The following is a 16121-nucleotide window of genomic DNA, read 5'->3' as shown; positions in this document are numbered from 1 at the left end:
CAATTTGTGAATCCTTGACATGAATACGTTTGAGAACCACTGCGCAGTTATTTCTTCCTGACTCACAGTTCCATCTAGTGTTCAAAATGTAATACTACATCAAGGTGTACATATTGGATGGATTTACCAATCTTTTATTTATTTAATAAAAAAAAATAAAAAAATAAAAAATATATATATATATATATATATATTGGTTTATAGAGTGCACGTGGTTGGTTATTACTGTCTTCAATGATTTTGTCATGAAAATCAGTAATCACTGACACAATCATTGAACTTTGTTTTTTAAAAAACATAAAAAAAAAGCTTTTTTGGGAATGTTTTTTTTTTATGTTTTGAAATAATAATAATTAAAAACAAATGATAGGAAACTAAAAATTAAGGGGCTCATAACATTCTGTCTGCGACCCACAACGGGTCCCGACCCAGGGTTTGGGAACCCGAACCAGTGCTTTACGCCCACTGTGTATACGTCCCCGTGCGCATGCGCCAGAGCCAGTCAGATGGGGGTGGTTTAGTTAGTTACAGTAGGCTGCAGTGTGTATTGTGTTGTGTTGTGTTTTCTGTACTGGAACAAATGGACATGACAACAACAAGCCAGCGCTAACACACACTCCCAGTGGAAACAATCACCTCTCAGGTAAGAGCAAACACACACAGAACTCAATATAAAACGAGACATTTTCTACTTAGACCTATGTTGTTTTTATTTATCATGATGTATTAACCCCGGCGTGCGCGCCGTTGCGTTTCATGTCAGAGCTCAGAGGGCATCATCAGTGATCTCTTCCACATGAGGAGGATGCACACATATGAGGATCCATTTCGTTCAGCCTCCATCATCATTCAACACTATCACTATTATTAACCACAGCCTGGGGTCAAACATTATCACATGGACTGTCCTTTCGCTCGACACAAATGACGCATTAAATTCAACTGGAGAAAAGTGTAGTGCGACATCAGTGAGAAAGATGTGAAAATGGGTCAGCCTCATAGCTCTGGTCCTCCATAGCGTTAGAGGGTGTTCTCCTTATAACGTTATCGTTATGTCACCGTCTCACCGATGATCCCTTGTGCCCATAGGGAAGGCTGCGCACCCTCTCGTCTGTTGTAAAAATACGAAATACACTTTCGCTACTAACCAAAACAAAGACGACTTTCTGGAGTTGAAAGCCTACTTTCCTTAGTGGGAACACTCTGAGCCCCCCATCTCACGTCTAAAATATATTTTTTGTCCAGAAAAGAAAATATTTCAACGGAGGTTTTAGCTACTCCACAGCGCCCTCTACAGATCATGACAATAGAGAATTCCATTGACCAGATTTTGCCTTCCGGTGAAATATTTTCTTTTCTGGCTAAAAGGTGTATTTTAGACGTGAGGTGGGGGGCTCAGAGTGTTCCCACTAAGGACAATAGGCTTTCAACTACCTAAAGCCGCCTTTGTTTTTGTTATTAGCGAAACTGTATTTTAAAATGTTATAACAGACGAGAGGTGCGCAGCCTTTCCTGCGGGCGCAAGGGATCAGAGGGATCATCTGTGAAATAGCATAACTCTAACGCTATGGACCAGCCAGCTGTATTATTTTTTTAAATGTACTGGTGTTGTCCAGGTTTCAAAATTAGAGAAAGTTCCAAATGGCTATTTTCGAATCAAAGTTTAAGTCATTCAATGTAAATTAATATCAGTTCTATCATGGCTCTTGAGCTGACTTCAAGTAGGTATTATTACAGTTGCAAAACGTTAAGCCATTTGCAAACTACAGGAATTAATCTGACCTTGAGAAACAGGTGAGATGTGTCAAAATTGCAGAGCTATTTTTGCTGATGATAGTGTAACCCATGGGTTCTCAAAGTGGGATCTGGGGGGGGGGGGGGGGGGGGGGGGGGTCCTTGAGGGAGTTCCAGGGGTCCCCAGCGATAGTCAGGAACCAAATGGACCCTAATTGGGTATCTAACTCAGACTGAGTGCACAGGTCCATTAACCGTATGTATGAGTAATGGTTAATGGGGATTTCTCAGTCAGCCCTCTACTATTGGTTAACACTTTAACAGTTAATGTATAACTTAAAGCCACTCAAGTGATATGGCATGGCAGTAACATAAATTGTCTTCCTCCATCATGTAAAGCTTTGTGTATCTCCTTATAGACACAGCAGGTGATATCTTATGTCAAACGGTTAGACAAATGTGAGGCTATAATTACACTGACTGCAGGAACTGTCACTTCTCAAGTTATTGCAGAAGACGGCATATCACTGATTTATTTGACTGACACTATGTAATTATCTCATCAGTCTCTGATATAGGATTTAGGTCTGTGTCCTGGCACACAACAAAAGGAGGCCATGGGGAACACAAGCAGTGAGAGAGCTGCTGCAGGACACCGCAGGGACAGCCGAGGAGCCAAGGAGGGAGAGAGGCCCAAGATTATAATGGACAGTCCTGAAGATGCAGATATCTTTCATGGCGAAGACTTGAAAGTAAGTAGTGTTGAAGAGGAGAGTAACACACAACATATGCAGATTACGCACACGCATATGATGCACATTTTCCCTACTCACACAGACACACATACTCACACACACACACACACACACACACACACACACACACTCACTCACTCACTCACTCACTCACTCACTCACTCACACACACACACACACACACACACACACACACACACACACGCACAGACTTGAAGCCCTCTTTCTTGTACATCGCCCAGACAATGGAACACAAACTGAGTAAATTATTCAGCCACTTGTACTATATATAGCATCCATATTCTGCAGTGAACATTCGCCGAAAACAGCTGATCTACAAGCAGACGACACGTCGCACTGTAACCTCGTAGATCAGCCATTTTCAGTGAAGAGATTTGGTATGAAGGGAAAAAGTTAGGGGACTGCGGTCAACTATGGTTCAAGTGGTTCATAACTTTCAATTTCAGTTTGAAGTTGAACATTTATAATAACCTACTGTATAGATTGATAAAACTTGTTTTATGGTCATAGGCTCCTTTAGAGAGGGATGAGTTCACCGCATGGCAGCAGGATATGAAAGAACGTGGCAAGGACGCAACCTTAGACCGACCGACCGTTTTTCGCTGGATAGGAGATGGCAAGGAGGTGTTCCTGTCAGGATCCTTCAACAACTGGTCCAATAAGATCCCGCTTATCAGAAGGTGAGTGAGCAGTTTGACCATCTTGGCTGGTGTTAGTCTCGCCTAGCCAGACATTTGGAGATCTCCTCTTCCAATTAGGCCTGTCACATTTATTACATAATTGCCAGATCACAATATTTGAGATAATTGAAATGATTTGGGGCATACTCGTCAGTATTGTTTCCATTCATCTGTTGGAAAGGTTCCTAAATTAAAAATAAATAATTGGTAATAGCAGATCTACAAGCGCACATAGCATATTTATGGGCTATTTCCACTGTTTTAAAACCCATTTTGAAAGTATGAAATGGTTGCCTAGTTTGGCCATAGTGCTTTGGAAACAAATCCTGTCACCGTCCAAATATGAAGGACCGTTTTAAAGTCTCACCGTTGCTTCTGCTATGTATTTTTTTTAATCTTGTTTCCACAGTTCTAGTCCCCACAGTGAATCATCTGACTAGGCTGGCACATCACAGTATATGTTTTAAGCCAGCGGATCACAGCTCTAGTCTTAGGGACCAATATGCCCAAAGATTTCTGCTCAATGTGGCAACATTCACTTTAGTTATACTGAAGACCAGGCCTGGTTATGGGGACATGAGCTGCACAAAATGTCACAGTACCTGTTCCAGCTATATCATTAAAAGATGACTCAAAGGATTAATATGTGCAGACATTTACAGTACAGTACCTGACACCAGCCAGTACAGTATACACTTCTCCCTCTCTACATTTCCCAGTACTCCATTATGACACTGATTCCATTCAGCTATTTTTCAAGACACAATATCCCTGCAAGCTGTTTTGCAAAGATTTGTGTTACACTTACACATCTTGCACGCGGCTAAAGGGGAATCCTCCCTGGCCAAGGGACACATATTAGGCTTCTGGTCTTCAGACAGGACTACTCTGTTACACATGCATGGCCGTATCCAAAGCAAAGCCTTAATGGTCACTCCTCTTTTCTGTCAAAGTCAGAACAACTTTGTGGCCATTGTGGACCTGCCTGAAGGAGAGCATCAGTACAAGTTCTATGTTGATGGCCAGTGGACACATGACCCAGCTGAGGTTAGAAAGCATTCTCAAGTATTTTTGTTTGTTGCCTGGAAAACCGTTCATTGTGTGTATTGATAATTAAAAATTGATCTAGGGGGCGCCCGCTGGCCTACTGGTCCAGGCGCATACCTCATAGGCATCGCCACATAGGCATTGATGCCTGACGTCGCCGCCGGTTCGATTCCCGATCCGGACGACCTTTGCCGCATGTCACTCCCCGTCTCTCCCCCCATTTCCTGTCAGTCTACTGTCCTATCCAATAAAAGCATAAAAGCCCCAAAAAACAAACCTTTAAAAAAAAAAAGATCTAAAATAGTGTAAATAGACGATCTACAAGCACGTTGTGTGCTTGTAGATCTGCAATTTTCACTAGTTTTGTGTGGTGAAGCAGGGCTTTACTTTACGAAAAAACGTACACATTTGAAACTTTTGCGATACAAGGTTTCTGCCCGACAGTGACGATATGCACAGAGGACCCTAACCCTATCCCAGTTAATATAAGTTGAGTTAACCCATTTAGACCGATTGAGGTGGATTCTAAAAAGCCTTCTAAATCTAAAACATTACCTCATTATGTCCAAAACTGTCAACTTTTCAGGATTCAAATACTTTTGATGCTTTTGTGTATGATCAAGTAGGGTGTTCATTATTTACGGAAAAAAATAACAGTTAGAATAGTGGAGATAAGAGATTTCTGCCCGACAACAGTGATGTATTCTAGACTCGTTTTCTTATGTGTCAATATTTCAGCAGTAATGCATCATATTACGTCAATTTGTAGTTTTGATTCTTCTCTGTGACATGAATGTATTTTATGATCCCACACAGCCAATAATAACCAACCAGCTCGGCACCGTTAATAACATCATCCAGGTGACGAAAACAGACTTTGAGGTGTTTGATGCTCTGATGGTGGACTCTCAGAAATGCTCCGATATGTCAGGTGAGTGTTTGTGTGTGTATTACATTAGCTGTTCTCAATCCTTTTCATGTCAAGGACCACCACATTTATATGTATTTGGCCATGGACCCCCATCTGAAAATATGTTGTGCCAGGGACAAGATTGGGTGGGGGAAGGCGGCTACTGACTTCGCACTCATGTTAGTTAGTACTGACTGGATGAGATAAGAGAGGTGGCGTCACGAGTACAGTGTTCGTAACTGACACACACACACACAACACACGCAGAGAGAGAGAGTACACTTAAAGGAGTAGTTCACCACTTTTCAACCTGTCTTCATATAATAGGTCCTCACTAATGTTCATGAGAAAATATCACAATTTTTTTCTACTCAGTCCAAGTCTCCTAGGAGAGCTGTAGCAAGTTCAGAATCCATCGTCTTGTGACATCATCATTTTCCAAAAAAAAAAAAAAAACAATATTTTTGAAAAAAATATTTTGATTTTTATTATCGCGAGAACAATGGCTTCCACTTTAAAATTGCAACTTTTCAGGAATAGAAAGCCTGCAGTTTCTATAAGCTGGATTGGCAATCGATGATGTCACAAGATGATGGGTTTCTGACCTGCCCACAGCCCTCCTCTGAGAAAAAAGAATTTAAAAATTAAAAAAAGCTGTTTTTGAGTGAGGACCAATTATATGAACATAGGTTGAAAAGTGGTGGAGTGCCCCTTTAAGTTAAGTAAACAAAATTAAGTCACTCTGTCTTTCTCACACACACACTGACACAACTGGACCATTCTGCCCTTCATAGATAAGGATACCCGTCCATATGATGCTGTTCTTATTATTTCTTTTTTAACAATATATTTATTGAGTTTTCTTTTTTTTTTAAACAGAGAACATCAAACATATTTTTTTTACAAACATAAAACAAAAACAAAAACAATCCCGTAACAAAACCACAACACAATATAGAGAAAAACAACAACACAATTACAAACAAAAAAAACAATAATAACAATTTACATATTTTCTTTTAACTCTTATTCTGCCAGATGTTGTTATTTATTATTGGGTTTTGTGCCAGCAAAAGCACCTTACCTTTGCGATGATATAGACAAAGGTGTATTCTTTTTTTTTTTGAAATGTTCTCTTAAAGAGTGTGCCGTGGCTCTACCAGCAGTAGGGGGCAGCCTCATGCAAGAATTAATGTGAAAATGGTCTCAGCTCGACGCTTGCTTGTCAAGGCTGTTCAAGGCTGATGAGTCGCTACAGAGCAATAGATCCAGAGAAAAACACATGGAACAGTGTTGTGACTCCATTGATGTTAACGTCCAGTTGGATTTTAAGAGTACTTTTATGGGAGCTGTTTCAACGGTAGACACCCGCGCGACACCTCAACAGGTTACAGACATCAAACCAAGGTACAAAAGAACGAGCCAAAGAACGTACAATTGGCATTATCGGGCCGTCAAAAATGGGGCGAACGGGAACGTTCAAAGCAGTATAAGAGTTAACATACAGAGCACACATACCAACAACACCCAGATTCCCATGCCACAAGGCCGTATAATTGGCTGCAGAGGTAAAACGTCTACCCCACTCCCGGTTCCTCCATCAAATGCGAAAGATCGTTGCCCTTGACATAATGAATAAAATTCCCCCATATTTTCTCAAATAACTCTTGTTTGTTTTTGAGAGTGTATGTGATTCTTTCCAAGGGAAGATGCTGTTCTTATTAGTAAGTTTTGCCATAAGTTGTAGGCTGTACTTTGTGCAAACCGAGGTCTTGAAAAGTATTGACTTTTAAAATGGAAATGAATGAATAAAGCACTGCAATATGTTTGGGATGTAGCCTTGAGAAGTGTGACCGTAACAAACCAAGGCATAATCAAACATTAACTCAAATGTTAATTTGTAGTTACTTGACTCACTGGATCCACATTTTCTCTGCTGTTTTCACTTGTTACATATTAACATATCCACTTCCCCACCCTACCCCTACCCACGGTAGACCTCTCTAGTTCGCCTCCTGGGCCATACCATCAGGACGCCTATATCCCTAAACAGGAGGAAAAGTTCAAGTCTCCGCCCATCCTTCCACCTCACCTGCTACAGGTGATCCTCAACAAAGACACTGGGATTTCTGTAAGTACCGGATATCCTCCTCCTATACTCCTCCGACCACCACCAACCCAACCACACACACATCTTTAACCACTTAAACCCCAGTGTCCATATTCTGGGGGGAACGTCCACCAAAAGTAGCAGATCTACACAATGCGTCAGGTTCGCGACTCATTGCGAGGTTACAGATTGTCTATTTTTGGCGAAGAGATTTGGTGGAGTACAATAATTGTAACTCGAGTCCAGTTCTCTAAGACAACAGGGGTTTAAATGGTTAAGATATCACTCATTTTGGTCACAGGTACTCATCCTCCATGCTCCAGTGTCCATTATATCCAGTTGAAGCTGTGCTGTTTTTGTAACTGAAGCCAGTTTAGAATGTCCTTATATTCTAGTGCATGAGGGGGCAATGATTCTTCCATTCATTTTTTATATTATTTTATATACCGGTATATTTATTTTATTTGAAAGTGAAATATCCGTTTAACTTCAATTCAACTTCAACATCACAAGTTTACACGTGTATAAAAAGTAGGGCAGTGGGTTACTTTTCCCCCCGTTTCATTGGTTCATGAAATATTTTCTTCTTTTGCATTCTTCGTTCACCACAAAGGCATGTGACAAAAGAAATCTCTAAAGTATTCTTATTTCCTGATCCAGTGCGATCCAGCGTTACTTCCGGAGCCCAACCATGTAATGCTCAACCACCTCTATGCTCTCTCCATAAAGGTAAGGTCACAAAGACGTTCAATTACAGGTAAAATATTAAAATATATTCTAAGATTTTCAGGAAACCAGAATAGAGCAGCTAATGGGGGATGATGTGATCCTGTCTCATTATTTTGATGGAAAGTCTTGTTGCTCCGTTAAACTGAAAGGTTAAGGAATAATAGCTTGAATAACTTTCTCAAGGACTATGAAAGATAAAACAACCTTGAGTTTGGATGGGGGGGGCAAAGAGAACTTTGTCCGACTTGTTTACACTGGAAATAGGCCAGGGACAGCCAGCCCTTAATAATAGAGCAGCATTCGTTTGATGTATTCAAAGGGGAATGGTCAGTGGTTGGTCACGCCATTTTTAATATTCTAAACAAGTAATGCCTGATCTTTGAGAGAGTCATGATGAATAAAACACCTTTTCTGTGAGAACGGCAGCCCATGTTCATCACTTGTCTGGCCTCTGTTGGGAGTAGCTAATCATACTTCATACCAGCCTACAACAGAGTTTAAATCAGGGATGTCAAACATACGGCCCGCGAGATGATTCAATCCGGCCCCAGGCTTGTAGAGCATACATTTCTGAGCATTTAGAAAAAAAAAGTAAGTCTCTAGCCCATTCCTATCAAGAGTTATGATTGTTTTAAGAATTAACCTAACCAACGCCTTCTCACTGCAGGCTAGGTTTCTCCCACCTGGCAGTGATTGAGTTGATTGATTGGAATATTAAGTGACCAGCTCTCTCTCTCTCTTTGAAGATGACAGCATTGCTAGGAATGGGGTGGGGGGGGTCTGGCTATGAATAATACCTGAACATACCTACAATATTCGAAATGTACTCAAAGATTACACATATTAGACATGGAAATTAATGTTGTTAACTCATCTGGTGCCGATCCCGAACTAGTTCGGCTTTATTTCAATCCAATACAATCTTTTTTTTATTAATTCACTTACCCCGAGCTGCTTGTAGAGTCGTGGGTGGTCCTGGCTCGCTAGCCGCTAGCCAGCTAGCCATTCTACTCTGTCCGACGATATATTCCATTAAAAATGGTTTAAAATACATTTTTGAGCTCCCCAATGTTCACCCGATGTTCGGCGCCGCTTCCGATGAGTACACGAGTGTGCCGATCCCGAAGTAGTTCGGCTTTATTTAATTAAATGAATAAAATGATAAGAGGCCTTCTGAAGCCTGGCTTGATTTTTGTAGCTACTAGCCGAAAGCTAACAACGTCCCGGCCGGCCGTAATTTGCGAACGCAATCGCCAATCTCCGCCTAATCCAATGAAAGGCTGCATCTTTAAAGGCTTATATCTCTTTTTTGTGTTTTAGGAAAGCGGCGCGAGGTTTATTTACGGCGAAATCGCCCAAAAATGATCTTTTAGATGACAAAATGGGAATAGCCATTCTGTTAGCATCTTCATCCGGGACATTTCCATGCCGTGCAGGAACGTGAGCACGTCAGGTCCTGGAAGCTGAAGTCCTGGAAGCTAAAGCGCTCGCCTATGAGAGATGCGCTGGCATTCCTTGGCCCCTAGAGGGCGCTGGCGCTCAAAGAGTTAAGAAAATAACTTATTTAAAAAAAATCTTTTTATTATAAAATACAATAAAAATAATTATTGTCCTGCGTCAATAATATTTTTTTTAGCCATTTACAAATTATAGCAGAGACTATCAGGAATTGAATTATTCTATTATCAAATGGTTTATTCTTATTGGCACTTCTTAAAGGAGTAGTCCACCACCAAAATGCCATGGAGCCAATGGAGACTCATTCCTAAAACAGAAATTTGATTACAATAAATGCATGCCTATTGATTCCGGATGGGGACCCAAATGCATTTGGGTCCCCATCCGGAATCAATTGGGGGAAGTGTACTATTATCACATTTTTGTCTTAGTAATGCGACAAATAAAATAAAAATATATTATTGAACTCAAGTCTCCATGGCGTGAGTAATCAAAGAAAAAAAAAAGTAATTTTGGGGATGAACTACTCCTTTAAACAAATAGCATCTCTTGTACCTAACTGCAACTGTAATACCAATAATGAAAGTAGCTATTTTACTTAATAATAAACACAATTTGTAAAATGATATACTGCTATACTGCTAGCTACAGCAGTGGCTGAGACGACAGGAAGAAAAACAGAGCGAACATGTGCGCGAGTGTGGCGTGTGCATGCCATCCGATCCGCGACTGGTTCGGCCCTCATCAAGTCGCCTTTCATCCAATGCGGCCCTCACCCCAAAATGAGTTCGACACCCCTGGTTTAAATGAAGCATAATAGGCCTAAGCTATTTCTGAGGATTCATGACTACTAGAATTTCGGGCCCCCTTCGGGGGCCCTCAAATCTAGAGCTCGGGCCCCCTTCGGGGGCCCTCACGGTATACCAGCAATCACATTGATTTGTCCATATATGGAGATCTCTGAGAGCAGTGAACACATTGCTGTCTCATATATTAGTGAACAGTGCCCCCCAGTGGCGACAGGGGGCGAATCAGGCTTCAAGCATGTCCGTTTTGTGGAGGCTTCATGTCCGTGCTTGAAGAGGCTTCATGTCCGTGCTTGAAGTGGGCGTGGCCTCTAAGCCACTTGTAAATATAAGATAATGACATGGCCAACAGAGATATAATTTTTGTCCTGGACCCTGCTGTACCATTCCTTGTCTCCAGCTGGCATTTATGAATGCTGTTGCAGTGAACAGCCTCCCAACACAGTGGTGCAAGCGGTCCATTTCTTTCTAGCTTTTCATTTTTTTCCCCCCACTCATAAGATTTTTTACAGATTGCAATTTGTCAGGCATGAAGTAGTACTAAACGCTATTAAAGAATTGTCTGCGAGTGTTCCCCATACTCCTAGTTTATATGCCTAATAAACTTTGCCTTAGTATTCTCCTGATTTAATAGGCCCATATACAGTAGATTGGTGTATCATCTGGACAAGAGTTAAAATGAATATCATGGTCACAAATGATGTCACCAAGAACCACTGTAGGAGAAAATGGAGCCTAAACAGTCTCCCTCATTCCTTGTATCACTACTTGTTGCATATTTCTTTAGCTAGGTACTAGATGCATTTTGGTTACTTACTTGTAATGTTCACACATGTTATTTAGATAGACATAATACTGTTTCCTTGTCCACAGAGCGACACACAGTATGTTATAAAGCATGTTGTTTAGACAGATGCTAGATTTGATATCTTCCTGGTTTTCCTAGTTACTTTGTAACGCTTAATTGATAGATTTTCACTATATTCACTTGACCATCTTGTTACTATTGTTGGTTGACTAGACTTCATGCAATTTACTCCAGTCTGCCTAAATTGTAATACTAGAGGGCTCAAAATGTTCTCTTGTGGGCCATTAGAATTAAAGGAGGAGTTCACCCCCAAAACGACTTTTTTCTATTGATTAGTCGTGCCATGGAGATTGAGTTGAATAATGTTTATGTTTTTTGTTGCATAATTTGATTACAATAAATGTACCGTACCCCCATTGATTCCGGAATGGGGACCCAAATGCATTTGGAATCAATGGGGGTACATTTACTATAATCAAATGTTTGTCTTAGGAATGCAACAAAAAACGAAAAAATATTATTGAGCTCAGTAATCAATAAAAATAATTCTGTTGGAAGAGGAGGAACACAACGAGTGCATCTCTCCACTCCGACATGTCTCCTTTCCGACACGTCTCCATTCCGACACTAACCCTATCTCTAACCCTAACCCTAAACCTTAGGCCCATGGGAGTGTCGCCACTCCGACAATAAGAAGTCAATTTCGGAGTGGCGACATGTCGGAATGGAGAGAGCCTCCCGAACACAACAGATACAGTACAATTCTATTATCGAGGTAGGATTTAGTGCAGTGGCTGAGCCTACGTTTCCAAATGATGTACTATAGCAGAAGAATGTGGCCTGCTGTGTCAAATGCTGTGCAAAAGAATCAAAACAGCCGTTATTTTCAGCATCAAGAAGTACAGTACACTAGGCCAGCTGTAACCTCTGACTCTGAGCTATGGAAAGTCTTTACTGTATATTATATTAACTGAGTGGTTACCTTTTGATATTTATATGGGTGGAACCTTTCTAATATTTTCTTCTTTCTTTTATACAACACTCCAAAAGGCTGGTACAAGTTGTACGGTAGCTCTCACTTTAATAAAATTGAGAAAATGCTGTATTCTGCTTCTAATGCTCCCAAATGTATTGCATTGGGTTACGCTACATACCATTTAAACTATATTAGTCTTCGTAAGTTGGAAAAACTCATTCTAACACAGTGGAGGAGAGTTGGCAGGTTTCCATATGTGGATTTCCAATACTTATACTGTAATAGCAAGGCACTTGTCACAATGTGGAGAAACTCTTACTTCAGTTGGCCCAAAACAGGCTGTTAGTTAGGATTGCCAATGTTCCTTGTTGAAACCACTGCGTCTTGCAAACTAATGATTCTGCTAGCAGGAGCTGCTTTCTCTCTCAGGAATGTTAACAATGCTAAGAAGCTGTTGCTAGGATGGCTGAAGGATAAATACTGTTTTCCATGACGTTTTCCATGATTGTGTCAAGTGACTGGCAAAGAAAAACAAAAGCTTACGACAGACTGGGAGGATCACTAGTCGGTCTCCTTTTGATTGTCAGATGAATATGGATGCTCAGAAGGGACAAGAGGAAAAAAGACAGGGGATTTGACATGTTGCCCAGGAGAGCTTTTATCCAGAGACAGGGTCTTAATCACTACATCATTTCTTGGCTTAGGGGTTGTGAAACTATTTAATTTGTTTAATTTGACCTCCATTGTCTCATTATTTTTCTCAGGATGGTGTGATGGTTCTCAGTGCAACGCACCGCTACAAGAAGAAGTATGTCACCACCTTACTTTACAAGCCCATCTGATGGCAGACCCAAATGTCCTGTCCCATCCCACTTAGTCAATGGCACACTAGAGTTTACAGAATATTAGGTACACCTGCTTTTTTTCCACGAACAAAACTGACAGGGTGAGTCCTGGGGAATGGGGTGTGATCCGCTACATTGATTATTACGTCCACAATCAGTCTAGAAGGTGACATGTCCAGTAGATGGCCAACATGCAATAAATGTATATCCTTCATAAGTGGTCATTTTACGAGCGGAGGGGCACTTTGGATATCATGTCTCAAAGAAGGCCACTTGGCCTCTGGGTTGGATAAAAGAGCTGATTATATTTTGTACACTCTGTGTATATACTAGACACACAGTGCATAGTCCATGTGCACATCTGTTTAGATTATTAGTGCTACTCGAGTCACTGTAGTCCTTATGCTCTCAGTAGTTTTCAAGATCTCGGCCTGGCTAAATAGACCTAGAGATGCTGTAATGATGAGGCACTGTAGTAGCCTCCGTGTCTGCATTTATGCCTGCCAGATGCACCTTCACAAAATGTGTTGAGGAGGAGCTTTGACGGTAGTGAGGAATTCTGACTTTGGTTAATGTTTTTTTTTAAGCTTAACCATGACAACCCTGGTGGTTTCTGGCACTCTGCACATCTCTAAAGCATTAATCTTTTTTTTACAAGCAAAACCTGGTTTTCTGCTGAGCACTCTGGGCACGCTAACAGAGAGTGTTTACGTGGTGTGATCATTCAAAGTCTCATCAAAGACGAGCATAATATTATACTGGTATGTGGCTGGCCCACGTTGGTCTGTTTTCCAATCAGAGGCTGAGTAATGTGCTGGTCTTTGATGAGGCGTTGATTCTGACATCCCACCTTACACACACACTTAGTGTGCCCTGAGTGAAGCCATTTTTCTGTGTGTGCTCATCTGAAATCCAGATTCTGCTTTTTAAAAAGAACATATCATTTATTTAGAGAAATGCAGAGTGGGATAAACCACCACAGTTTTCATGGTTCAGCTCCAAAAACACATTAACCATGCACAAAAAGAAAGAAAGGTGTACTGCTTGTCATAGGCTTCTGAGATTATTGCACTCTGTCTGCCAATGTGAATTTACTCGATTGAGACAAGGAGGGTATAAACACAAATACTTTGAAATGTGATGTCATGATTTAATCATAGACTCAAAGATTGTACAGCGATGAAACGATTGAGAAATGTTTTCTCTCTGTGCGTTGAATTTTAACCTTTGTTACTTTTCTTTTTAACGTTATTTAATGTGTAGAAATGCTGATAACGACACACAGTAGCAGAGTTTTATTTATCAACTCAATTGTGTAGTGTTATAACTTTGTAAGTGATGTGTCAAAGCGATATGTTAAGCATTGGTTAGTGTTGAAGTGAAGATCACTACGAACAGGGTTCGATTTGTAAATAAATCTAAGTTTTTCTTATAACTTAATATACAAAGTCACAAGGGAAATGGCAAAAGAGAAAATAGCTAATCTACAAGCTCACAGTTTTGAGCTTATAGACCTGCTATTTTTGAAGAAATAAATAGAATTTACAAACATTTTGAAAATGTGTCCAAAATATAGACGCAGTGGTTAATGTGTAACTACTACTACTATAAATTGTGAGACACAACAAGTATACAAAACATATCAGACATTTCCTAAAAGGGAATTCATTTAATTCTGACCATAAGCAGGGATAACACATCCCCTCCGAGCAAATCGAACCCTGCCAGCTGAGAATATCAGAATCAGGACCAAAAACAACACATCATTTAAAAAAGAAAAATCTCTAACCCAAAAAAAGTGCAACTTTTCAAATCGCTATGTTGATCTACAATCACATACATTTATTTTTAGTTTAGTGGAGTGTCCTCCAACACAAGCAAAGCTACAATCCCTTTAAGATTATGTCCGTTGTTTCTGTCTCACGATGAAGAGGTCATTGCGCTGATGCCCAAACAGCAATAAAGATGGGAGCACATCTAATGTCCAATCCGGTCAGCCTCATTTCTTTTTTAACCCGATACCAGGTCTAAATGTCTCAGTACAGGGACACTTAAACCACTGCAGATGTGCTACGTGTAGATATATTGTATTACACATACTCTGCCGTACTATAGAAAAGTCCCAGACTGCAACTTTAAAGTGCAACAGTCAAAGAGTGAAGAGAACACGCTGCTTTTCTTATTGATAAAATGCTGTACTTTCTGCGTATGATTTTCCTTATTTCATACAATCACAATTATGTGAAAGTAACATTATGGTAATAACAAGCACATTATTCATGACAATATGCTGCAGCTAGGATTGTCTAGGATGCATTTGTGAGGCCAGATGCATGTAACATTTAATGAATACAAATGATCAGTAACAATTATAGTCAACGTGTATAGTCAATGTTTCTCAAAATACATTTTGATGCTAAATGTAAGTCTTGCAAGCTCTCTGAGCAAACTAGGACATGTAATGGTATCAATGGTTTTATATTGTGGCTTTTGGAAGTTTGTGACCAGCAAAGTGGCTGAACGACCCTGTACACAGGAAGTAGGCCAATAAACAGGAAGTACTGTTGGTGTATAAGCAGTATTAAGCCCTGTTAACTGTTGACTTACTGACTTAAGTGACGCACGGTAAGGGCTTGAGGGTACACCCCCCCCCCCCCTAGTGGTGAGCAAAATAACTTCTGGGGACTCAGCTAGAGGGTGCAGCTCCAAAGGGAACAGAACAGCACTTTAGATGTGTTTCATTCATGACACTTTACATCACATTTATCACTTTTTTTTATGATTGACATTTGGCGGATTCAGAGGATTCCCCTAGTATCGCTATGAACTGTGGGTAATTCCTTTGCCAAAGGCTGCAAATGTATGGACTTACGGAAAGTCAACAAAAAGGGGCGTTCCCGCACCCTCACTGACTTACCGATTTACATTGGAACAACCCTCAAGCCCTTAAGCCCCAACGTGAACGCGCACATTGACTTTGGCTAAGTCAGTGAGTCAGCAAATCAACGGATTGGAATTGGGCCTATGTACTGCTCTCAGCAGGAAATGCCCAAACAAGGCATTTCCTGTAATTATATTTCCTTTAAACATGCTGCCTGGTCGCATCGAATACATTTGAGTGTAATAGAAATTTGCCTAACTAAAAGTAAAACATCTATAGCATTACAATACCCTATGGTCAAGCTGCTAAAACTTCCTCATATATGAGGAAGCCTCCTCTAATCTAAGATCTTAAAAATATC

General features: G+C 40.5%; 1 protein-coding gene across 1 annotated transcript; it reads left to right on the top strand.

The window, feature by feature from the left end:
* Nucleotides 1–551: 551 nt before the first annotated feature.
* prkab1a (protein kinase, AMP-activated, beta 1 non-catalytic subunit, a) lies at nt 552–13635 on the top strand. Its single transcript, XM_080743127.1, has 8 exons — nt 552–643; nt 2301–2486; nt 3021–3190; nt 4144–4237; nt 5054–5168; nt 7145–7278; nt 7918–7986; nt 12799–13635. Exons 2-8 carry the CDS (start codon nt 2352–2354, stop codon nt 12874–12876), a joined length of 795 nt encoding a protein of 264 aa, XP_080599253.1. The 5' UTR covers nt 552–643; nt 2301–2351; the 3' UTR covers nt 12877–13635.
* Nucleotides 13636–16121: the final 2486 nt, after the last annotated feature.

This window comes from Nannobrachium achirus (genome assembly GCF_963921795.1).
Source record: "Nannobrachium achirus genome assembly, chromosome: 15".
NCBI classification, from domain to species: domain Eukaryota; kingdom Metazoa; phylum Chordata; class Actinopteri; order Myctophiformes; family Myctophidae; genus Nannobrachium; species Nannobrachium achirus.
Note: the sequence above shows the minus strand (reverse complement) of the source record. Positions and strands in the feature narration are given on the sequence as shown.